General features: G+C 39.8%; 2 protein-coding genes across 3 annotated transcripts in view; both read left to right on the forward strand.

The window, feature by feature from the left end:
• Positions 1-612: 612 nt before the first annotated feature.
• LOC122667858 (endochitinase EP3-like) lies at positions 613-1,672 on the forward strand. Of its 2 annotated transcripts, none has more exons than XM_043864304.1 (2): positions 613-1,056; positions 1,185-1,672. In XM_043864304.1, the coding sequence occupies exons 1-2, from the start codon at positions 624-626 to the stop codon at positions 1,589-1,591; spliced, it is 840 nt and encodes a 279-aa protein (XP_043720239.1). In that variant the 5' UTR covers positions 613-623; the 3' UTR covers positions 1,592-1,672. The 2 variants fall into 2 exon arrangements, with proteins under 2 accessions (XP_043720239.1, XP_043720240.1); XM_043864305.1 differs by having other exon boundaries at positions 613-1,044; positions 1,182-1,672.
• A 6,090-nt stretch (positions 1,673-7,762) lies between these two features.
• The window catches only part of LOC122667860 (endochitinase EP3-like), a 36,694-nt gene continuing 17,858 nt past the window's right edge, over positions 7,763-26,598 (forward strand). Inside the window, exons 1-3 of the mRNA XM_043864306.1 lie at positions 7,763-7,774; positions 7,847-7,852; positions 7,988-8,017. Coding sequence (XP_043720241.1) covers positions 7,849-7,852; positions 7,988-8,017 — 34 coding nt within the window. The 5' untranslated portion in view covers positions 7,763-7,774; positions 7,847-7,848. The remainder of the gene's footprint in view (positions 7,775-7,846; positions 7,853-7,987; positions 8,018-26,598) is intronic.

A 26,598-nucleotide genomic window follows, 5' to 3' on the forward strand; every position in this document is an offset into this window, starting at 1 on the left:
AAGATGACATTTTATTGTTACACTTGTAGTAGGAATGTTCCTACTATCCTATTAGCACCTAAGGAAATGAGATTTTAACGGATATTTTAGAAAATACTAAAATCTAACAGGGTATTTATGAATCCAAAGGGGAAGTGAATTATTCCATTTCCTTGAATACCAGCAAGGTATTCTCCCCATCGCATACCGTCCATGGGGTATGGTTTCCACACCCAATGAACAGTGTGAGATGAGATGGGATGATTACCGCATTGAGAGAGGATCCCCACTAAACGTAGGTCAAGGAAAAGTCAGTCCAATGTTAAATTGTTGAATGTCTCCACATGGGGACCATGGGGTGCCACACCAGATGGTGAGAACCAACTAAAAATTGTTTGACTCCTCAAAGTCTTCATACACGATATAACAAAACCAGACGGAAATGCTAGCAGCCCCAACCCAATTGATGCAAAGCATTCCATCCACCAATTGAGTTTTGGGAAAACTACCGCACTGCCAACACACTGATGTGGACATTTCAGCTTATCTGACACGCACTAATACATTATAAATCCACCATTTCTCTTCCACTATTTTCTTATCCCAGTTCCATCAATTTCATCTTTCCTTCTCAGTCTTCCTCAATGGGTTCTCCCAAAATCCTATTAGCCATCACTCTGGCCGGAATTTTAGCCGGGCTGATGATGCCAGAATCCATAGTAATGGCTCAGAATTGTGGTTGTGCATCTGACCTTTGCTGTAGTCAGTATGGGTATTGCGGAACTGGCAGCGAATACTGCGGCACTGGATGCCAATCGGGGCCTTGCGATGGGTCATCGTCATCAACGTCTAACGGCGTTGTGGTAGGTGATATAGTTACACAAGATTTCTTCAATGGGATAATCAACCAAGCTGACTCAAGCTGTGCCGGCAAGAGCTTCTATACTCGTGATGCATTCCTCGAAGCAACTAATTCGTACACTAGCTTCGGCACCACCGGAACAACTGATGACTCTAAACGTGAAATTGCTGCCTTTTTCGCCCATGTAACTCATGAGACAGGACGTAAGTTCTTCACTTTTTTCAAGTTACTTTTATCTGACACATAAACATAAATAGATGTGTTTGATTTGATTTATGACCCCTATTTCTCATTCAAATAAATCAATCTAAGCATAAATCCATTTTTTGTGTGGTTACAGACTTTTGTTACATAGAAGAGATAGATGGTGCTTCTAAGGATTACTGCGATGAATCAAACACACAATACCCATGCGCGTCCGGCAAGGGTTACTATGGCCGTGGACCGCTGCAACTATCGTGGAACTATAATTATGGACCTGCGGGAAACAGTATAGGATTTGATGGATTAAATTCACCTGAAACTGTGGCCAACGATGTTGTGATTTCGTTCAAGACAGGATTGTGGTTCTGGATGAACGATTGTCACTCAATCATAACTTCTGGGCAAGGGTTTGGAGCTACGATTAAATCCATTAATAGTATGGAATGCAATGGTGGAAACTCAGGAGCTGTGCAAGCTCGTGTTCAATATTATCAGGACTATTGTAACCAATTTGGTGTCTCTCCTGGTGACAACCTCACTTGTTAAGATGGTACATCTTTTGTAATTTAGTTTAATTTCCAAAGAGGAGAGGGAAAAAAATAAGGACTAGAGTGTTAGTCCAAATCCACGGTGGGGAGAAGGGAAGACAATAAAGACTAGAGTGTTAGTCAAATCCATGCATGGTGATAGCCTATTGTATTGTTTTAAGATAATAAAGACTATAGCTTAAATAAAATCTTTTGTAATACTTTGCTTAATAGTATCTTTTTACTATACCTCTTATTACCAATATATACATATACATATATATATATATATCTTGTTTCTGTTTACACCCCATTTTCGGATAATCTTGATCGAAATAATTATTTGTCACCGATAAGCGTAACTATAGAGGTTATTCGGTCAAATTAAAGAATAAAAGAAGTTAACGTTCTGGGCAGTTATAACTGTTTCAAAGATGGGTTATCAGGAAGTTACAATTGAAACGAAGTCTAAGAAATATAAAAGGAAGATTCAAAGAAGAAGAGAGGATCAACAGAAAAATGACAACAACCCAATTACACGAGATGTGTTTTTTTATCTTTCTTTTTGTTTCTTCCTCCTGATTCAACACAATTTGAGTTTATTTCTTTGTACGTAATTTCTTTTTTAATAGTTAATGAAATAGCATTTAGTCTCTTTAGATCTTTTCTTTCGGCAATTTTATTTGAAGCGAAGTCTTTGGAGCGACCGAGGCAAAGTGAAGAACTTTTCTTTCGTTTGTAAGGAAGTCAGATTGTTTCACTTTGAGTTTTCAGGAAAAACACTGGCACGCCCTGCAACCTATGAGTTTACCAAGAATTGAAGATCAAGGTAAACACTTTCCTCCAATTTGGATTCTCTACTGCCGAGCTGCTCAGCAGGACCGTGCTGCCCAGTGCCTGAGTGCTTGCCCAAGTGAGGGTAAGGCGATCATTGCATGCAGTACCGTGTCTGGGCAGCAGTATCATGTCTGGGCAGCACGGTCCTATCGAACAGCTCAACAGTAGAAGATCTAGATCCTGTTTCCTCACACATTAACTACTAATTAAATCACCTCTAAAATTCATAAATAATTACTTTTAAAGCATTACAAAATACAATTAACAAACACTAGAAGTAACTTCAAAATTTCGACTGTACAAGAGTGTGAGATATAGCATAAAACGGTCTTAAGAAAAACCCAATCCGTATTATTAAATCTCCTGCAGAATATCTGCACTTCTTCTCCTAGAGCTCCAAGAAACCCTTCTTTTTAGCTTATCAACCAAAGTTAGTAAAAAGAGACAAAAAAATCGAATGGTAGGATATGATTGATAAGCCATTCAACTACATTAAATTATAAATTAGAGAAGGTTATATTTTTTAGTAATCAAAGTTTTATTACTCAGCCTACATAGGAAGGCATTCCTATCTTGTCCACGTACTTGATAGTACCACGTGGACCGGTAATAAGCATGAGATCGAAGTGAAGAAAAAACAGCAACACAGCATCAATATGGGTTCATGTACAACATGCACATAGTGGCATGGGAAATCCCCTTTAATCCGTTCATGCGATCTGCAAATCCACCCAAACTGTCTCTCGCTCTTGTCTCCTCCGAAAGTCGTTATCTCGCAGGGAAGGGAAGTGCCATGGCGAAAAATTATCTTTCTAATTCCCTAAAGCTCGGCAGTGCGGTAGTGCTACTGGGATGTTTAACATGTGGCAGCTCGGATATCCAACGGTCCAAGCTCATTGACTATGTTGAGCTCAGATCATTAGATGTCTGAGCTGTCACATGTCGGATAGCACTGCCGAGCTTTAGGAATTGGAGAGGATAATAATCCGTGTTATGACTGCCCTTGGGGTAATTGGGTAAATTTGGTATGTAGGAGAATCTGTTAATTTGTTAGATGGTTAAGAAAGTTGGGTAGGTAGAGAGTAGGGTAATTGTTATAAAGGGACCATCCACATCCTCTACTTTCAAAGCTTGTACTTCTATCCGGCTCCAGCTCGCAATGTGCCACTCGGCTTGACATGCATCTAAAGATTAAAAAAATTCAAAATTTTTTTTTGAAACCCTCGTGACATCCTGTTTGAACCACTTTAAACTCCAAAACAAACCCACCCACCGGTTCAAACTCACCCAAACCAAACCCATCAACACATCTGAGAACTAGGGACGTAAACGGATCGGATTCGGCTCGGAAAGTGCTATATCCGCATCCGCATCCGATTAGCTTTCGGACGGATTCGGATATTTTATCCGTTTACAAGTAAATATAGTTTTGTGGATAGCTATAGCCTATCTATATCCGCATCCGTTTAGCTTTCGAACGGGTTCAAATAGTGCTAAACGGATACGGACACAGATTCAGAAACGGATTTAGACTATTCATTTACACCCCTATTGAGAGCCCAACGTCCCAACCTCTCCATCGAACAGACATTCCTTTCTTCCATCTTCTCTACTTCCACCAGAACTGCCGACGATACACCGGCTCAGATGTTGGGTGTATACCCAGAAGCTTAAACTTAAAGTTTTGAGGTTGAATTGAGGGGACCCAGCTCATTAAAAGTTGGAAGAAAAAGAAGAAGGCCGCATAGATTGAAAATAAAACTTCTGGGTTTCTATCGTGGGAACGAAATAGTTAAAGGGTTTGAAGAAATTAAGCTTTTTTGGGTTTTGAAGTGAAGTTTGTGGGTTTGTGGTTGAAGGTTCTTAGTTGCAGAAACCATTAGAGAGGGAGAGGAAAATGGGGAGTTGTGGAAGAAATGGAGCAGTGAGACAGTATATAAGATCTAAGGTGCCTCCAAGAAGCTTAACGATCCCCTTTTCATCTTTTCTTTTTATTTCTCTCCTCTGCTTTCCTATACAGAGAACCAGTTTTGGTGCCGAAAATTTGCATTAAGAAAGTGGATTTTGTAGATTAAAGTTTTAACAGGAATGGAAAATGGCAGATCTGTTTTCTGTGTAAATCTCTTTTCTTTTCTATTGGCATCAGTGAGGAAAGTGCAAGAACAACTTATAAATGGATCTCCTCATTAATGTCCCTCATTTCTGCAATTCTGCATATAAGCGTGGGGTTCAACATTTGGTGAGTTATACGCTATTGTTGACAATTAAAAACTAATTTTGATTTTTTAGGAGCAATTGATCATGGAATTTGAGACGTAACAGCTCAGATTGAATCACAAAACAGATTCAGGTATTACTCCCCATTTACTCTCTCTCTCTCTCTCTTACATCGAACCCCTCTGAACATCTCACTTACAGTGAACCCCTTTGATCATCGAATCTCTCTGCCCTCTGAGCCGGTGTATCGTTGGCAATTCTGTTGGAAGTAGAGAAGAAGGGAGCGATGGTTTTGGATTTGGGAATTTTCTAAACGATTTGAAACCCTAGGTAGATGAGAGGTTTGGGTTTAGTTTGAGTGAAATGGGTTTGGGTTGATGAGCCGAACCGGTGGGTAGGTTTGTTTTGGGTTCTAAAGTGGTTCCAAGAAGATGTCATGAGGTTTTCAAAAAATTTTGAATTTTTTTAATCTCAACCATTAGATGCATGTGAGGTCAGGTGGAACAGTGGGAGCTCATGGAAGTAGGATGGAAGTACGATCTTTGGAAGTAGAGGATGTGGATCCCCCATCGGCTAGTCCATGTAATGGGTATGAAAAAAAATTAATCAAATCTCTTCTCTCATCCCTATTCTAGGAGGTCGCTGCCCTCGAAGACCCTAATAAATTGAAAATGAAATATGATCCTAGAAATATCGGCATGCTTGTTTGGCCGATGAAACGCAGCGAAGTGCTCTTCCACACCCGGACGTTGCCACATGTAGAAATCCATGAGTTCCCCTTCGATCCTCGGCCGCACGAGGAAATCGTTCTTGGCATCACTGTGGGTGTCTCTGAAGGTAAGAAGACTTCGATGAATATGGCCACAGTTGGCATAGGCATTGGGGAGTGAGTGGAGATGAGGAGGAGAAGACGGTGGTGACCTAGGGATCCAGATCTTTTCTCTCCCTTACGTGCCTTGATCTTTGTCAATAAGCACAAACGGGTAGGAATACCCGCTTGGATCAAAGGGTCTAAGGGCCTGTTCGATATCAATTGTGCGAATTGCCATATCTGCCGAGAAGTCTAGAGGCAGCCTAAAGGATTGTGATGCCGAACAGAACACGATGGAGGGTTGTGATGCAACTTGGCATGACGGTAACGAACAACCTTCAGCTTGAAGACCAGTAGTCGTATCCCTGCCATGCAGAGGTGGTGGCGGTCGAGGGTTCCAATCCTCCCCTCTCCAAGTTGCGAGCATACAGTGGTGGTTTGGCACCTGGACTGCATCCACTACGATCACAGGGGAAGAAGTTGGGGAAAAGCCAAATCAAAAGTCATCAAAGGGAACAGAGAGGCGACCCATGTTCATTTTGAAGCTTGCAATGATTGATGCGATTGGATTCTAGTCCAAGAAGGCAGGGATCATCTCAGTGCTGGAATCCTACAACGAAGCTGAGATCTCTGAAGCAGCGAACTCTGTAGCAAAGGGAACAACATGAACGACGACGATGACATTTCCCACCCTATCAAGCTTCACGGTTGCATTGTCGAGGATCTAGTTTCCACGATCGACGACAACATTGTTTCCAGATTCTTGCTGACCTGGAATCTGGTCCATGACGGTAGGGATCGAAGAAGGAAGCGGTTCGAAGATCTCGAATACTGGCGAGGAAGCTACTGTGGTGCCAGATTGATTCTGGCCAGGGCAAATGGTTCGAATCTGAATCGGAGCAGGCATGGATGGTAGAACAAAGGATGAAGGTGGAGGGGCTAAGGTAGAGTAAGCAGGGAAGAGACGTCAAAGCTTAGCATCAATGGAATCGAGGAGCAAGCAGAGCTGGGTGGGTTAGGGACTCTGTCACGGTCGTCGTCTTCTCAATTTGGCAGAAGCAAGTTCCCTCGGCCATGGCGGTGGAGGAAGCACTCTCAGTGAAAACACCAATGTAATGAACCTAAGACTGGGGAAGAAAAGAAATTAAGTTGAAGAAGGAGAGGAGGAAGGAAAATGTTCGTTTCGAGGATAGCGGCCTCCTAGAACAGGGATGAGAGAAGAGATTTGATTACTTCTTTTCATACCCATTACATGGACCACCTATCCCTTTATAACAATTACCCTACTCTCTAAGCTACGCAACTTGCTTAACCATCTTTTTATTTTTTGGGTAGAAGCATGCTATTTCACGTACATGATAATGTCAACTATTGAAAATAATACAAGGTATGGTCTCCACACCACATGAATGGTATGAGATGGAGTGGGATGGTTACCACGTAGGGAGAGGATCCCCACTCAAGAAATTATTCTTTGACCGTAGGTCATGGAAAACTTGATCCTACGTGAAATTGTCTACATGCATTAACTCTCGATATAAATCACATTTTGTTGACTCTTGACTCCTAATCGTTCAAACATTAGGTAAGAAAATCGGATTATTACCAAGAAAAAAGATAAGAAAATCGGATGAAAATGCTATCCTAACCATAGTTGGAAAATCAGATTTTCTGACTCGACTAGGCTCGTCTTTTAGAAAAACTCAATGATTCGGCCTTGCCAAACCTGATCAAGGCAAGTTACCTTTTTTTTTTTTTTTTAATGCAAAAATATGTATATATTATTAAAAAATAAAAAAAAAAGAAATTAAATATCAACGCATTTTGAGTTTATACCATTGAACAAGAGAAGGGAGTCGATGAGTTGAGAGTTTCGTACTATTTTAGTATATAGATTTACTATTTTACTCAACTCATTTTCTAAGTGAACCAACTTTATGATATTATTAAAAAGCAACTACACGCGTCGAGTTTGTCATGACTCACGTAAAGATACCGAGACTTATTTGACTCGGACAATTTATGACCCAGTCTCGTCATTTTTTACCATGGCTTAGTCTACACGACTCTTGACCAAGTTTTTCAAAATTTTGACTCGACTCATACAACTCGTTCTAGTCAAAACCCCATTTTCCAACTATGATCCTAACGCGTATACTATCAGACTCTTAGACACGACTCATGACATTTATTGCAACCGACACACTGATGTGGACATTAGCTATTTCTTCCCACACGTACGCACTAATTAATACACTATAAACCTTCCCTTGACCCTTTCCCTTGCACTATTTTCTCATCCCCGTTCCCAAAATCTACTCTTTTCTCAGTCTTCCTAGTATGGATAGTTGGCTACGGACTCGGCACCTGTCCAGCACCCTGCCCGGGCTGCACGTGCAGCGCTGGACACAATGAGGAGTGAAAAGACCTCCTCACCCCTACCCGAGCGCTTTGTCCAAGCAGGGGTGAGGCAGTCTTTTCACGCTTTGCTGTGTTCGATGCTACACATGCAGCCTGGGCAAGGTGCTGGACAGGATCTTTTTGGGTTGGGTACTCCCAAAATGGCAGCCCTTACAATTAAAGAAAAAGCCATCACTTTGGCCAGAGTTTTAGCCGGGCGCATGATATCAGAATCCGTAGTAATGGCTCAGAAATGTGGTTGTGCATCAGACCTTTGTTGTAGCCAGTAATTAGTATGGGTATTGTGGAACTAGCAATGATTATTGCGGCACGGGATGCCAAGCGGGGTGTTGCTTCTTTTGTCTGTGTTAATGTCCCTACGCACGCTCTCATTGCTCCCCTCCCCGAGTGCAAGGGTTACAAGACCAAGTAGCGATCTCTTATTATTTACCTTTCCTCGTTAAGTCCTCCCCCTCCATTTAACCAGATTTGGGATATTCTCACAGACCCATTTGTACTAGGGCTGCAACAAGGTCGGGTTGGGCCAAGCTTTTTAAAACCCCAACTCAACCCTTAGTCCCCTTAGCTGGGCCTAGACCCAGCCCGACTGTTACTTAAAGCCCGGAAAATCCAATCTTGACCCACCCTCAGGGTCGGATCGGGTTGATCCTGATTGGCCCTGATCATGGAGTGGGGGAAGGGAGAGATGCATGGACTGGGATGAGGAGAAAATTATCAATTTTACATAAAATATAGTGTAAATATCATTCCCCTCCCCTCCAAGTATCCATAATATCAAACCCCCCCCCCCATAATATCAAACCCCCCCGCGCGAGTTTTGAATAATGATAATGTCCTTTTGAAAGATTCTATCAATCGTACCTTAATCGTTAAAAAATGCCATTAAGTGATGACGTGGGCATTTACAATTTTTCTGAAACCCATAATACCCTTAATGCAATTTTATTCCAATTTTACCCTCTTCAACCCCAGAACCCCTAGTACTTGTACGTCTTCTTCCCCCAAAAACCCCTCTGCGTTTCTTCTTCTTCTTCTTCTATAGTGCAGAAGAGAAGAACATTTACACTTAATTCCTCCAACAATACTGCAGCTCCCATTTTCTTGAACTTCCCTTCCATGCAAACCTCAATCTTATCTGCTGCTGGTGATGCCTCCACAACTACACTACTTCCTCCAACCCTTCTGTCACCATTACAGCAACCCTTCAAACTGTGATCTTCATTCATCTCTGCTATTCTCTGTTCGTTGGTTTAGGTTTGAGGTTGTTACTAATGCTTCTAATTTACTGGTTGACTGTGGTTTTTCCAGTGCCCTATTTCTGAGCTGTTTCATATCAACAATCTTTTCACATTTGCTGTCAGTCGATTCAGATGAGGAGCTAGAGGATGATTCATCGTCATCTCTGGCTTTCATTAATGTAGCTTTCAGTTTAGCTTTCTCTTCTTTCCTCCTCCTTTTTAGTTCTTTTTCCTGTGCTCTTGAATTTTCCTAGTTGAGCAAGAGAACCTTCCAGAGTTCCTGTAGAAACAAAATACAGATTGGTTATTTGATGTTCTGATACAAAATTAAGCAAATTGTTACTTTTAAGAAAGAAGAAAGACTTGTTCTTAAGCTGTATTTTAATAAACCTAAATCAGATAACTGTTTGGGTAATATTAATAAGTATTTGGTTCTCTACCAATTGCAGCAACCCTACAAATTCCTTAATCTTTTGCTTCTCAAATCTTAATAACATATATTCCAACATTAACACTCTAGATTTAAAATTTGGAGAGTTGCATATGATCATGAAGGACTAGTAAAATTGCTTTTAAACAAAATTATGGAAAGCCATTAATTAAATATTTTTTTATTTTCAAAAACAAAAATTCATTAAGGTTATAAGTCTCTGCTAATCCTTTCCTTAAAAAAAAATACAGAGAGCAAAAGCAAGCAAAACTAGGCTCTGAATCATCCGAAATCGTCTCCTTATCGTCCCCAATAAAACCATAGTTGATCTCCGAAGAACTCAAGTTAGAAGAAAGCACCTACAGATTCTTAGTCAACCCTTTAATCTGCTTCAACTTCTTCTTTATCGTTGCAGTCTCAGATTTCTCCTTCTTACATACCTTGCTACAAGTCGGTGGCGAAGCGTAATACTTCAAATGCCCATTATCAAGAAACCCAGGAACAAACGAATCTGAAAGCTTACTGGTTTTTAGAGAATTCAAAGAATTTCGACACCCCAGAAGCCGAAACTCCCCGAAAAACTGTTTTCCGGCATTGATTGAAACACCAGAAACAGAGGATTTTAACGGATTGTTATCAAATCCACCACAAGAGAAGCTACGAAGGGAACGAATAAGAGCACCAGATGCCTCCATAATATCAAACCCCTTTTGCATCTTCTTCTTCTTCTTCTTCCATAGTTTTACAACGGCTGGTCTGTAAGCAGTTTTATGCCACCATTAGTGAAGAAGACTATTCCGAGCGAGATGAAGAAGAAGAAACGCAGAGGGGTTTTGGGGGCAGAAGAAGGGGTTTTAGGGTTGAAGAGGACAAATTGGAATAAAATTACATTAAGCGTATTATGGGGTTTTAGAAAATTTTGTCAATGCCCAGTACATCATTTTTTTTTTGTTTTGGTAGAAAGAGTAGATGAATTTATTTATCAATGCCCACGTTATCACTTAATTGCGTTTTTTAATGATTAGGGTGAATCTTTCAAAAGTAGGAGAGGGTATTATCATTATTTAAAATCCGGGGGAAGGGTTTAATATTATGCATACTTAGAGGGGAGGGGATGATATTTACTCTAAAAATATTATCACTTATTATCTTCATATATAATATATTATATAACAAAATATGTGTGAGATTTAAAGTTTATAATATATATGGGAGAAAGAACTCTACTTGATCTTGTAAGAATATAAGTAGGATACATTTCACACAGCTAACCTCATGTTCATTGAATTAGAATCATGCATTAATGACCATTGATGTATTTTAGGTATTAAAAAAATATTTGATTTAATTTAATAATATTTTAATCTTATTGAAATACTAGTTGGATGGGTTACCCGATAGACGAATTTGTACCTCGGATTCGGACAAGGGGTTGTCCATCATGTTCTCATGAATTTAGCTGAATCCTTTTTAGAGCACACTTACGCTAAAAGAAGAAGTTATTCACAACCCATGAGGAACAAAACACCAAGAATCAGAGTCATAATTATTCCAACACCCCCCTCACTCATACCAAGTAGATAATACGGAAAGAAATTTTGCTACTACACTTGTAGAAGGAATGTTCATGCTACCCTGCTAGAAGCCAAGGAAATAGATTCTTAAACGTATTTTAGAAAATACTAAAACCTAGGTGGGTATTTAGGAGAACCCAAAGGGGAAGTGAATTATTCCATTTCCTTGGCTACCAATAGCGTAGCAGGAACATTCATGCTACAAATGTAGCAGCAAAACTTTTTCCAGATAATACCCCCTACTGTTCCCAATACCCTTTCCACACCATACGAAACCTTCATTCGAGGAATTGAGTCCAGATTCCCTCCTCAAGTGGTAACCACCCTATCCCTATCACATGTCGTCCATGGGGTATGGTTTCCACACACCATGTACAATGTGAGATGAGATGGGGTGGTTACCACATTGGGAGAGGATCCCCACTGATCGTGGGGCAAGGAAAAGTCAGTCCTATGTTAAATTGTCAAATTTGAATTAGCTACCCACATGGGGTGCTACATTGCTACCCCACATGGTGAGAACCATAGTAAGTAAGTTCGGGTACAACAATAATACGGGAATGGATATGTACGGTAATTAATCGGCCCACACGACAATAGTGCATTTTCAAAAAATTTGACGCAATAAAACAGCTATGGCAATGATACGGTACGTGTTTTAATACGATTGCTTTGAAATAGTACGGAAGCAAAAATATGGAAAAAATCTCAAAAGTTTCCTTAAAAACTATCATAATTCATTTTATTGATATCTATTCATTAAGAACAACACTCAACTGGCCACCAAACACTATTAAACAATTGCACCACCCAACCATTTATAATCAATAAAATAAGAAAACATTAACATCAAATTTAATTACCCTAATAAAATACAGAAACATACCAATTTGGATATAGATTTAGGAGGATCGAGTGATTACTTTTCTTACAAACTTTGTTATCGTTGGTCCCTAGACTCTAACTTTAAAATCCTTTTATTGAGATACAAAGGACTACATATTTAATTTGTGGAACCATTGGAGGGCCACCATGACTTTGTTCCCATATGAACTTTTAATGAACTCACATACTTATGACTACGACTATTTATGATTGTTAAAAAATCTATAGAGAGAACTCAGGGCTTTATTTAGAACTTTTGTTGACTCCTAAAAGTCATCATACATGATATAAGAAAACTAGACGTAAATGCTAGCAGCCCAAGCCAATTGATGCAAAGCATTCTATCCACCAATTGGGGTAATTGGGAAAACTACTAGACTGCCAACACACTGATGTGGACATTGCGTCAGGTCCTCTATTTCTACCCTGCACGTACTGCTGTGTGTGCCCCATACACAGTAAGGCACCAAATGACTCCCTTTCCCCTGCCCAAGTGCCTTGCGTGAGTGGGGGTACGGCGGTATTTTTCACCTTGATTCCATTGAGGGGAATCAAGTTGCAGGGTGGAAGTAGAGGATCCGGATCTGTGGACATCTTATAGCTCTTTTCGGAGGCACTAATACACTATAAATCCACTATTTTCTTATCCCAGTTTCTTGAATATCATCTTTTCTTCTCAGTCTTCCTCAATGGGTTCTCCCAAGATCCTATTAGCCATCTCTCTGGCTGGAATTTTAGCCGGGCTGATGATGCCAGAATCCATACTAATGACTCAGAATTGTGGCTGTGCATCTGACCTTTGCTGTAGCCAGTATGGGTATTGCGGAACTGGCAGCGATTACTGCGGCACTGGATGCAAATCGGGGCCTTGCGATGAGTCGTCTAACGGTGTGGTGGTGGCTAATATAGTTACATCAAAATTCTTCGATGGGATAATCAATCAATCTGCCGCAAGCTGTGCCGGCAAGAGCTTCTATACCCGTGACGCATTTCTTCAAGCACTTGATTCGTATACTAGCTTTGGTACCACCGGATCACCTGATGACTCTAAACGGGAGATTGCTGCCTTTTTTGCCCATTTAACCGATGCGACTGACCGTAAGTTCTTCATAATTAATTATTTCATCAAGAAATCTTCTGTTTCAAGCTTCTTTTTAGTACCTTTAGATTAAAAAAAAAAAAAAAAAACACAAAAATAAACCATGTTCTGTGTTTACAGACTTCTGTTACATAGAAGCAGTAGGTGGTGCTTCTATGGATTACTGCGATAAAACATACACACAGTACCCGTGCGTCGCCGGCAAGAAGTATTACGGCCGTGGACCGCTACAGTTAACATGGAATTATAATTACGGAGCTGCAGGAGATAGTATAGGATTTGATGGGCTAAATTCACCTGAAACTGTTGCCAATGATGTTGTGATTTCGTTCAAGACAGCATTGTGGTACTGGATGGACTATTGTCACTCAAATATAACTTCTGGGCAAGGGTTTGGAGCGACGATCAAAGCCGTCAATGGTCCAGCTGAATGCAACGGTGGAAACACAGCAGCTATACAAGTTCGTGTTCAATATTATAAGGAATATTGTAATCAATTTGGTGTGTCACCTGGTGACAACCTCACTTGCGATACCACCGAATCACCTTCACGTCCTTGTATGAACATGGCAATTTCTATCTTTAATTTGTACGCTGATTAATGGACCCGTATAGCACAGCCATTACCGGCAACCCTGCCCACTGCAATTCCCCATCACTTTTTTGGTTGTCGGCAATTCTCTCCCACCACTGCAACTTGATTCCCTTCTTCACCATCCAGCCCCGGCCCTGGTGCCCATCTCTTCTGCAACCTGACCCACCGCCACCCTGCCCTAGGCTCACTTCCTCCTCCCTGCTCCCACCATCAGGCCTCACCTAATTCCTACACTAGCTTCGGCACCACCGGCACAACTGATGACTCTAATCGTGAAATTGCCGCGTGCCCTTTTCGCCCTTGTTACTCATGAGACTGGACGTAAGTTCTTCATCTTTTTCTAGTTAGTTTTAGGCTTTCTTTGGTATAGTTTAAATTTATGTTTGTCTCACACATAAACATAAATAGATGTGTTTAACATGATTTATAACCCTATTTTTCATTAGAATAAATCAATATAAGCATAAATCCATTTTTATGTTTTTGCCTTTTCATGTATTTACAGTCTTTTGTTATATAGAAGAGATAGATGAAGCTTCAAAGGATTACTGCAACGAAACAAACACATAGTACCCGTGCGTGTTCGACAAGGGTTACTATGGCCATGGACCGCTATAGCTATCGTAGAACTATAATTATGGACATGTTGGAAATAGTATAGGATTTGATGGACTAAATTTGTTGGATATACTTTATAACCCTAATATATGTTCTAATATAAGTCTATTTGAATAAGGAATCAGGTTGTGGTGGGATCTACTTGATAAAGTCCATCTAGCCTAAAACCCTAGTCTTTCTTATAAATACTAATTGGAGGCAGCAATTTGTTTATTCCAAAACAGTGTATTACTTTAAGCAATCTTGTGCTTAAACCCAAAACCTTAATAATCTTTAAACAATATTTTTTTCTAAAAGATCGATTTTGGTGTTCATCTCGATTGTGCGAAACCTATTCAGATTTTGGAATCACGTTTTTGGCTTGTTGATCGTACGTCTCGGTTCTGTAGAATTTCATAGATCGTGCATCATGGTTCTGCCCCCCCCCCCCCCCTTTCTTTCGTGTGATCGCCTTTTGGTGATCGTCTTCTAAGGTTTTGCTTGTTTGTTTAAAAACAAAATGACAAAGTAAGTCTGCAATTTTGTTTTGTCAGAGAGCCTTAGTTCAGAAACCTTTTTGCTTTGATTGATTTGAAAAAAAAAAAGAGTAAATTACCAATCACCTCCTGGTTTTCAATCGAAACTCAGATCACCCCTAGGTTTTTGAAAAAACTCAAATCACCTTTGGTTTAGACCCCAAAATGACAAATTAGTCCCTAACATTAGTTTTATGCTGTCAAGTGATGATGTCAGCTAGTTAAAAAATTTAAATCCCTAAACTACCCTTGACTAGTGTTGATTTACGTTTTTACCCTTGTAACTAAAAATCCCCAAATTCATCCTCTTCCTCACACCTGCAACTCAATCTCAAGCAGAAGTTCACCTCTTCCTCACACCTGCAACTCAATCTCGCTCCTTTCCACGTTCAAACTCCCGATTGCGACTTCATCCGCGGTCATGTTCACCCATGTGACCGCGATCATAATCTTCCTTCGCGTAATAAAAAGCTTTCCTCCTTGAAGCATCGAGATTAGATTCACAGTCTCTGAATTCATTATCACGGTAGCCACCATGTCTTCCTGCCGCCATATACTCTAAAGCTTTTTGGTCCCTCAAATCAGTAATAAAAGGATATGGAGAAGGAATCGAATTGAACCTATAGTTCCACAAAATTAAAACCCTAGATAACCAACAACAAAACCCTAACAGGAAACCTATAAAGTACCCGTCCCACTTGAACGTGAACTCGTTTCTTGGAAAACCCTAGTTTAAAAAAAAACTAATCCAAACCCTTTGTACTCTAACAAGTTTGATTTGAACCAATCTATATGAAGGAGATTGAAGGATCATATGGAGAACCGTAAATAACTTATAGAATTTGCCTGAAGATGTGGAATTTATTTGGGCAGGAATTGCTAACTCTCCATGTTCTAAATTCTGGTTGTGGTTATTTTTGCTATTATTCTTCAAGCATTAATTCTTGATAATAAATGGTGGTTTTGGTTACTAGTTGTTGTGGTTCCGTTGTTCTGCTATTATTCTTCAAACAACTGATTCCTGGCAGATTGAAAAGTTCTACAATTCATCTCACTGAAGCTTCTGGATGGAGAAGAACCAAATCCATCTTGGATACTAGACTTGTTCCTGCTGTAGTACTGATTCCAATGCTGCACTGCAAGAAGTGTCTCCAACTTTGACGGATTTGGGACTGTTTCCTACTAGGGATCTGCATCGTATTTTAAAAGGAGTTTCTTTCTCAACTTTTAGTTCCTCTTCTTGTTTTTCATATTGGGAACCCTCTGTGGAAGTTCCTCTGTTCGTTTGTGCAGAGACGATCTGTGGAAGTTCCTCTTCTGGAATGTGGTTCGATACTTCTTTGTATTGTATGAACCTTAGTGCTAGAGCGAAGCAGAGGGCGGCGGCGGTGGCGATGTTGCTAGCTGAGTTGCAGGGAAGGGATGGAATATTTTAGGTTGAAGATGAAAAAGGGTAGTAATGTAAATTTAATTCTAATGTTTTAATACAAGGATAAACTAGTACTTTCAAACCAATAACTAACTACAGACTAACACCGTTACTGTAGAGGGGGTAATTAGAGTTTTTTCAAAAATCAGGGGGTGATCTGTAATTTATCCAAAAAAAAATCAAAAGGAAGAATGCATATGTCGCTTTCGGTTCTGTCTTTTAGCTTTCGGTTCGGCTAGTCTTCAACGGCTCTTACTTTTAGTTAGTAAGGTCGCGTATTATATGCGTATCCGAACGTTTAATTCAAAAAAAACTTATTTTACCATATATTTCCATATATATGGTAAATACTCATTTTTTAAGTGCACCCGTATTATACATATATTAAACAAGAATTAAACGCGTTTAATACTTTTTAATTTAAGTTTAATTTTGTTATAAAAAAAAAACTCAAAACTTAAAGAAGAAAAAACGCAAAACAAAACCCTCGCATAATACGATTTTGGTCTTCTTCTCTTTGAACCCTAGCCGTCGACTGCCCCCATTCAATTCATCTTCTTCATCTCCGTTCTCATTTCAGTTCAGGTGGCCGGTTAATTGCAGGTGGGTGAATTGGTGATTGCAGAGGCAAATGAACTTCCATTGGTGATGTTAGTTCATCTTAGAGATGAGTTCATTGATGTGAGCTCATCTTAGAGATGAGTTCTAGAACACAGTATGTCTTATTTTTTTTCTCATATCGAATGAGATACTTTTATTGATATTTTGATTTGTTAAATGATAATCTTATGAGATTTAATAGGGGATATCATATTGTGTTTATTTTAGTTGTGAAGTTTCTTTTTGATAAAATCATTGTCTATATGCTATTATTTTATTTATTAGGTGGTGCATGTCTATTACATAGTGAATATATGCACGTATTTTTTCTTATAGAGCGACCGTATTAAACACATATCGAATTATTGCCGTATGCATTTTATTATACCAGATTTTTTAAAAGTATTATTGTCGTCTAGTCCGTTTAATTGCCGAACGTATCCATTCCCGTTCAATTGCCGTTCCTGAACTTACTAACTAAGCTACTTGATTGTTTACAAATAAAAGGTCAAAAAGGAAGTTTGAAGAAAGCCTTTTGTCAAGCTTTTGATTTGACTGGTTCAAAGAACAAAAAAGAAGAGGAAAGCAATTTGCAGAAACTTCTTTTAGCAGAAAGCTTTTTTGCCAAGCTTTTGTCAAAGTTTTTAGCTTTCGATCATCATCCCCAGACAGTGACCTGCGTAGCGCCAGCTACCAACGAAATCCATCAGGTCCCCGCCGGCTATACTTGATTCATCGTATTCTCTGTCTCTCCTCTCAGTAAGTGCGATTGTTCTGCTTTAAATATTTTTTTTAATAAATAAATAAATTTTAATATATATATATATATATATATATAGCAATCTTGAGATGGAAAAATATGCCGTTCCGTTTGAGATGATCAAACTGAAAACTTTTAGTGGATTTGAGTTCAATGCATGAAAAAGGAAGACTGAGTTTGGTCTAAAATATTTGAATGTGTTTTGTACCGTAAAGAGTACTTTCAAAGAATGTATTGATATTGAGGAATTTTAATGGGTTAGTGATGAAGACTTTTTGCAAAGATTATTTGCTGAATTGCTTGTCAAATAAACTTGCAGAAACCACTACAAAAAGATCAATTACAACGGTTTTTTGATAGGAAAAGAATTTTTATTTCGGTCTGTAAAAATATTTTTTTAACGATAGTTTTGTTTTCCTATCATAAATTATTACCTTAACGATGATATTTTCTATTCCGCCGTATATGTTTGTTTTTTAATGGTAGAAACTTAGTCCCATCTCTATAGCCAGTATATACGACAGATATTTTGTCTACCGTCGTATTATGTATATTTTTTTTGGAATGGAAATATAATTTTGTCATATATAATGTCATACATAAGATATAAAGAGTAATTTAACAACGGAAATATTATTTGACATGAGTAATATGGTTTAATACGATAGCCTTTTATCTACCATCGTATATAGGAGTTTGTACAGCGGAATAATAATTTCGAGGGTAAATTACACATCACCCCTGGTTTTCAAGCGAAGCTCAAATCATCCCCTGGTTTTTGAAAAAACTCAAATCACCCCCTCTACAGTAACGGTGTTAGTTTGCTGTTAGTTATTGGTGTGAAAGGACTATTTTACCCTTGTACTAAAACATTAAAATTATATTTATAATATTACCCTTCAAAATCTATGTTTGAATGTCAAGGACAGTTTAGGGATTTAAATTTATTTAACTGGCTGACATCATCACTTAACAGTATAAAACTAACGGTAGAGACTAATTTGTCATATTGGGGTCTAAACGAGAGGGTGATTTGAGTTTTTTAAAAAACCAGGGGGTGATCTGAGTTTTGTTTGGAAACCAAGAGGTGATGTGTAATTTATCCTAATTTCGTGGTTATTAGTGTATATATATAGTTTTATAAGTAGAATTAGATTTCCATTGTAATTGGTGGTCAGTTTTCTTGTTAAACATATGTTTTGGAATATACGGCGGAATCGACCTAGGCATCGTGTCCAACCTACATCCTACAACATCCCCTCTCGCCTCTCCCCACCAAGCACGATCCTCTCTTTTTCCATTCCCGCTTTATTTTTTGGGTACATTCCCTCTCTCCTCTCCCAACCAAGCACGATCCTCTCTCTTTTTCCATTCCCGCTTTATTTTTTGGGTAAATTACATGTCACACCCTGGTTTTCAAATGAAACTCAGATCACCCTCTAGTTTTTTGAAAAAACTAATCACCCCTTCTATAGTAACGATGTTAGTCTACTATTATTGATGTGAAAAGACTATTTTACCCTTGTACTAAAATATTAGAATTAAATTTATAATACAGTGCTAAAGGGTAGTTTAAGGATTTAAATTTATTTAACTAGGTGACACCATCACCTAAGCATAAAACTAACGTTAGGAATTAATTTGTCATATTGGGGTCTAAATCAGAGAGTGATTTGAGGTTTTTTTTTTCAAAAATCGGGGGCTGATCTGAATTTCGTTAGAAAATCAGGGGGTGATGTGTAATTTACCTTTATTTTTTTAATCCTCCCTTATTTCCAATTTCCCATTTCTCCTCCCTATGCACGGTGAAACAGGAAACCCTATTGTCCTATCTCCCCATCTCAAGTGTGTTTTATTGGGAGAAGCTTTGTGAAGGTTGAAGAAGAATTCATGGTTGAGGTTGTATTTGTGGAAACCCTAATTAATTTCAAAGGATCCAGATGAGCCGAAGACTCAACGACTGTTTCAACCCCAGGCAGGCGGGGGAGGGGGTGTGGAGATGGCTGCCAACGTTGCGGTAGAGATGATGATGCAATTCCACTTGACTTGTAAGTTCAAAAAAATGAAGAAAAATCTCTACCTTAATCGTTTGAGATATTTTGCTGATTTTGTGTTGTAGGTTATAATTCTATGTATTATGCTCTACAATTGTAGAGTCGAACAGAGTTGATTGTGGTTAGCTCTCACTCTCACTATATCTATATTGTCCAGTAATGGATAAAGGGCAGGCTCGTAGCTCAAACCCATTCTCTCTTCCTATCCACACTCTTGTAAAGGGCAAACTAACTTTGCAGAAAAATAGTCGGCAACAGGTAACACTGAATTGAAGTGTTCTAATGGCGGCCCCAACTGCTTCAATCTTCTCCTCCACGTCGCAGCCTCTGTTCTCTGTCCGGTCTGTGTCTAGTTGCAACGTTGGTCTGTCCGTTTCCAGCACTAATAGCGAGTCCCTGCTTTTTGGTATTTTCATCTCATTTTTTTCACCTTATGGAAAAGCTGGATTGGCAACTGGGTTTAGTCTTTCACCTTCTTTTTGTTATGATGGTTTTGAATGGTTTTAAATTACTAGAGACATCTGTTATATGAATCTATGATATTCTCTTGTCTGAATTCTTGAAGGTTTAAAGCATCTTAGAAGTTAGAACTGGGTGTCTTTGGATTCGAAAATCCTATAGTTCAGATTGTGTGGAATTTTCAAGGGGCGCATGTGAAATTGTCAAAACCCTTAAGGGTGCATGAAAAATATTGGATACATTTTAGGGGGTATGTGTCTTTAACCCAAGTTTTTTTAAAACACAGCATTTGGTAATGTTAACTCTGTTCCGTGGAGGCTTGTGGTAACCTATGAGGTGATTGTGAAAGAAGAATATCTTGTGTTTTAAAAACGCGTCTCTTGAGTCCCTTGGGTTTAGAATTGTGAAACATTCTTACCCAAAAAAGAAGAAATTTGTGAAATATAACCAATTCTTCCGTAGCAAAAGTGAAGCTTCCATAAAAACCTACGAGTTGCTGGTTCAATTTCAAGGACAATTTAATAATTGTTGTTATGTTGTTGTCACATTATTATACATAAAGATGAACTTGATAAGTAATGGTCAAATATCATGGTCTAGCTCACCCAGTATAAAAAGGGAGTCAAAGTCATTGCTTCGTGGTGCTTTAATAGGCCTGTAAACGGATTGGATTCGGCTCGGATACGGATCGGATGTAATCGGATTCGGATATTTTCTGGTCGAATACGGATATCTCTAAACAGATTTGGATGGATTCGGATACGGATCGAATTCGGATTTTCGACCATCCGTTTACACCTCTGCCTTGTGTAACCCGAACCTTCCTCCCCCTAGTGGATACAATTCACTCTCAATCCATAGTTTTAGATCATGATTCTCTTCTCCTCATGTTATAGAACCTGTTGAATCTTCAAAAACCCTCAAGATCGTTATTTACTTAATTTTTTAAAATTAAGTATTCGGATTCGGATTTTTATCGGAGTATTCGGATTTTTTTTCGGATATCTCTAATCGAATACGGATGCCCCTAAACGGATACGGATGCGGATCGAATTCGGATTTTCGGTTATCCATTTACAGCCTTGTGCTTTAATAGATGGGTAAATAACATAATTTCACATATAATAATGTGAAGGGGATTTAAATGAATAAAATTGTGCCCCTTTTGTTAGGAAGAGGTGCGAAAAACCTTCCCACTTGTAAGTAAAAAATGTAGTAAGTAGTAACTCACAAAATTGTATCCTCACGAAAGCGTATGCGGCTAACGAAATCATATGCAACTCAGAAGTCAAACAAAAACGAAAACATAATGGAACAAGTAGGCACAAACCAATCAAACATTAGATATAACCATGGAAGAAAAACTCGATTGAAACATGTGGTTTCAATCGAGACAACTTGGTTTTGTGGGTACACCTAAGGGGAATTTTAAAAATCCTTGGTTTCGCCCTTAACACTTTAGGACGAAGTGTGATCTTTAGGATGCCCATTGAAAGGATGATGATAGACAATGTTTACTTTCTTAAAAGGAAAAGAGGGACATCTTAATGTTTTATTTGGATTCAATGTATTATTGGGTTCAAGTAATTTATAATTATATGAACTAATTATAATACCACTTTGTTCAAAACTAGAATACTAAAAAAATGAGAAAACTTGAATGATCTATTGTGATCACTAGCACCGTTATTTATAATCGGAATATGAAATTACATGACCAAATACCCCGCTAGCCAATATAGGCAAGTACATAAACAACTATAAAACATAATACTAAAGCACCCAAAGGACCGAATACCCCACGGTATTAGGTTTACATTATTCAACACTCCCCCTCAAGTTGGAGCAAATATGTCGATCATGCCCAACTTGACTAGGTTAGGGTGAAATAATTTTCCAGGCAGACCCTTGGTGAAGATATCAGCAAGCTGATCCGAAGAAGTCACAAAGGGAATACATATCTGCCCATCTTCTAATTTCTCCTTGATGAAATGCCTATCCACCTCAACATGTTTGGTACGGTCATGCTGCACCGGGTTGTGTGCTATACTGATTGCAGCCTTGTTGTCGCAGTACAGCATCATAGGAAGGCGAATAGGTAGACCCAAGTCTTGTAGCAGCCCTTTAAGCCAAAGTAACTCACAAATACCTTATGCCATAGCTCTAAATTCAGCTTCGGCACTAGAACAAGCAACTACATTCTGCTTCTTGCTACGCCAGGTAACAAGATTTCCACCTACAAAAGAACAATATCAAGAAATGGACTTTCGATCTGCTGAACCAGCCCAGTCAGCATCGGTGTATGCCTCTACCCGTAGGTGACCATGTGAGGAAAAAGAATGCCCTTTCCAAGAGCTGACTTCAAATAATGTAGAATACGAAGAACAACCTCCATATGAGAAGTGTAGGGATCATGCATAAATTGACTCACTGCACTCAAAGCAACAGCAATGTCTGAACGAGTGTGTGAAAGGTAAATCAGCTTCCCTACAAGTCTTTGGTACCGGCCTTTATCAGCAGGCTCACCCCCATTTTCCTTGAGCCGAACAGTAGGATCCATAGGAGTGTCCGAAGGGTGGCAGCCTAGCAAACCTGTTTCAGCCAACAAGTCTAGGACATACTTTCTTTGGGAGAGAAATATGCCTTTCGCAGATCTGGCCACTTCAATCCCAAGAAAGTATCTTAATTTGCCTAGATCTTTAATCTCAAATTCCTGGCCAAGGAAGGTCTTCAACTGTCTGATCTCATCACCATCATTGCCAATAACCACTATATCATCAACGTAGACTATAAGAACAGTGAGTTTTTCACCAACCCTCTTGATGAAGAGTGTGTGATCAGCATTACTCTGCTTATAGCCCACAGAAATCATGGCCTTGTGGAATCGACCAAACCAAGCTCGGGGTGACTGTTTCAGCCCATACAGTGCACGCTTCAACCTGCAGACTTTTCCTCTATTACTGTCACAAGAGAATCCTGGTGGAATGTCCATGTATACCTCCTCCTCCAGTGCTCCATTCAGGAAGGCATTTTTAACATCTAGCTGTTGCAACTCCCAACCAAGGTTGACTGCACAAGATAACAACACACGAACTGTATTCAACTTTGCAACAGGTGCAAAGGTCTCCTGGTAGTCTATGCCGTATGTCTGAGTAAAACCCTTGGCAACGAGCCGTACCTTATATCTATCCACGGTGCCATCCACCTTCTGTTTCACCACAAACACCCATTTACATCCAACGGTTTTTTTCCCAGGTGGAAGAACAACAAGCTCCCATGTGTTATTTTTTTTCAAAGCTTCCATTTCTTCCATCATGGCTGCCTTCCACCTTTCATCTGATAAAGCTTCCTGCCAATTATTAGGAACACGAACAGAAGAAAGAGAAGTAACAAAAGCACGAAATGATGGGGAAAGGGAGTCATAAGAGACAACATGAGATATAGGATGCTGAGTACAAGTCCTGACACCTTTGCGAAGGGCAATAGGTAAGTCAGGAGAAGGAACATTACCAGGTGGAGAGGCAGGTTCTGGATCCAGGTTCGGCAATTGGATGGGTACAAGAGCAACAGTGGATTGAACCTGATTATGTCTCCTTCCATAGGTCTTCATAGTGCTAACATCAATCCTCCTCTGAAATTCACTAATGGTTGTCTGGACAGGAGTTTGGGCTTAAGGGGTCTGCTCCCCCTGAACAGGAACCTCAGTATGGACTGGAGTTAATTAAATAGGCGGCAGTGAGAACAGCATCCCTCCAATGAACTGAGGGGACATTCCGGGCAAACAAAAGGGCACGAGCGACCTCTAAGAGGTGGCGGTTCTTCCTCTCAGCCACACCATTTTGGGCTGGAGTATCAACACAGCTGGTCTGGTGGAGGATCCCATGGGCAGCCAGGTATTTTTGGAACTGACCTTCCATATACTCTCGCCCATTATCACTCCGTAAAATTTGAATAGTGGTATGAAATTGAGTTTGAACCAGCTGGTGAAAGTGCTGAAAACATGAGAAAACCTCACTTTTGTTGTGCATCAGATAAACCCAAGTAAACCTAGAATAGCAATCAATAAAGGTGACATACCACCGATGACCCGAAAGGGCAACTTTTCTACTAGGACCCCACACATCAGAATGAACAACATGAAATAAAGAAGATGACCTTTTATTAGAAATAGGATAGTTGGAACGTGTCTGTTTGGCCAAGACACAAGGCTCACAAAAAAAATCTTCTTTATAATAAGTTTTGCCAAATGCGGGAAATAAAGTAGATAAGGTTCCTAAAGGTGGATGTCCTAGTCTAGAGTGCCATAAGTGTAATTCAGAGGAAAAAGATGCTGGTGAACAAAGTCTAGAAGGTAAAGCCGCTGTAGATGCAGGATCTCCATCAAGCAGGTACAATCCGCTATGCACTTTACCCGATCCAATCGTCTTCCCCAAGTGCAGTTCCTGAAAAACACAACGAGTAGGAAAGAATGTCACTTTGCAGTTTAAAGATTTAGTGATACTACTAATGGAGAGAAGGTTAGTAGTAAACTTGGGAATATGTAACACAGAAGATAAAGTCAATGAAGGAGAACAACCAATGGAGCCCTTCCCCGATATGGAGGAGAGGGACCCATCAGCAATTTTTACTTTGTCTTTACCAGAGGCAGGGAAGTAGGTATTAAAAAGACTGGAGGAACCTGTCATGTGATCAGTAGCTCCAGAGTCTATGATCCAAGGAGTGGAGACCACAGATGCACAATGACCAGCAAAGGAAATACCTGTATGGGCAAAGAAGGAACCTGAATTGGCAGCAGATGTAGTGGGGGCAGCAGATGTGTTCAACAGACGCCGGAGAGCTTGAAGTTCTTCCTGGGAGAAACCAATGTCAATAGTGGGACCTGAAGCTACACTTTCAGTGTGATTGGCCTTGTTTTTAGATTTAGCACGACCACGTTTGCTCTCAAAATCAGCAGGCTTCCCATGAAGTTTCCAACACTGAGCCTTAGTGTGATATGGTTTGTGGCAATGATCACACTTCACAGGCTCTTTACTAGTAGCAGTAGCAGTAACATTATCAGCAGAAGTGTCAGTAGTGATGGAACTAGTAGTCTGTAAAGCTGATCTGTCAACCTTAGGAGTAATCATCATAGCAGCCCTCCGTGTCTCTTCACAGTGAACATATGAAAAAGTTTCCTCCAAAGTGGGAAAAGGAACCCGACCAAGAACCTGCACCCGAATAGGGTCATAATCATCATTAAGTCCAGCCAAGAAGTCATAGACTCGAAACTGATCCACATAAGTGTGGTAGGCTGTAATATCTGCAGCAGTAGTAGGCACGAATCAAGCACAGTGATCCAGTTGCTGCCATAAGCACTTGAGGGCAGTATAGTACTTGGTGACTGTCATCTCTTTCTGGGTAGTGTGTTGAAGAGTCTTTCGGATCTCATAAACCTGAGCACCACCCCCTGAACGACCATAAGTACCCTTGACAGCAGTCCATATCTGAGTCGCAGTGTCAAGGAGAAGGTACTGACTAGAAATGTCAGTGGTCATAGAATTCAGAACAAAAGACATCACCATCGCATCATTAGCTGCCCATTTAGTGCGGGCAGCCCCTTCTTCATGGGCTGTTTGGTGATACAGAAGGTGGCAGTGAGTCCCCGCACCACAGTGAGGGATAAGGATCCGCCTAAATCGGATAATTGGTACCATCTAGTTTTTATGGCAGAAGATAGGGCAAGAAATCAGTCCGGTCCGATCTCCTCCGAGAGTGATGTAATCTCTCGAGTCACCCATAATGCAGAAGGTAAAATTCAAGTTTTTGAAAAAAATGAATTTCAAAAATTCGCGAGTCGATCCGAAATTGACAGATTCGATCTTTAAAAATAGCAGAATTTAAGGCTGAAACATTGTCGAGTGCAATATAACCAGGGAATAATCCCTCAAAAATCTTCCCAAACAGCAGCCTAGAAGAACCAAATCGATAAAGTGTCGGGTTTTGCAAAACCCTCGACAGTTGAGATCGATAAGAAGAGGAAAGAGGCTGCTTGGGGTCTTCAATCAATGTGAAATCGAGAGAGGATAGATCTTGTCGTAGGCTTGCATTGATGCTCCAAAGAAACCAATTGATCTCCCAACTGTTATGAGATCGATCTCCAAAAAACTGAAGCAATCTGAATCGCAGAGAGAGATAATGGCAGCACTATCGATCTAAATTAGGTTTTAAAATTGAGGTGAGATGGAGGGCAGCACTCGAACCATAGATGGATCACCTCATGGGTGCTGCCCTAAAAAGGGTTGAATGGATCAAAGGAAGAGAAGAGAGAAGGGAGAAGGGAGAGGAGAAGGGGGAGAGGAGAGGAATCAAGAGAAAAGGGTTGTTTTTGAACAATCGAGCAGGTCTTAAAACCCTAGCTTTGATACCATGTTCAAAACTAGAATACTAAAAAACAGAACTGAGAAAACTTGAATGATCTATTGTGATCACCCAGGCACCTTTATTT

This window comes from Telopea speciosissima, chromosome 7, assembly GCF_018873765.1.
Source record: "Telopea speciosissima isolate NSW1024214 ecotype Mountain lineage chromosome 7, Tspe_v1, whole genome shotgun sequence".
Taxonomy (NCBI): domain Eukaryota; kingdom Viridiplantae; phylum Streptophyta; class Magnoliopsida; order Proteales; family Proteaceae; genus Telopea; species Telopea speciosissima.

Bases quoted from the DNA above. Each gene is read 5' to 3' on its own strand.
- LOC122667858 (XM_043864304.1), top strand. From the start codon at position 624: ATGGGTTCTCCCAAAATCCTATTAGCCATCACTCTGGCCGGAATTTTA. The intron at 1,057-1,184 runs CTTTTTTCAAGT...TGGTTACAGACT, and splicing joins GACAGGACGTAAGTTCTTCA to TTTGTTACATAGAAGAGATA.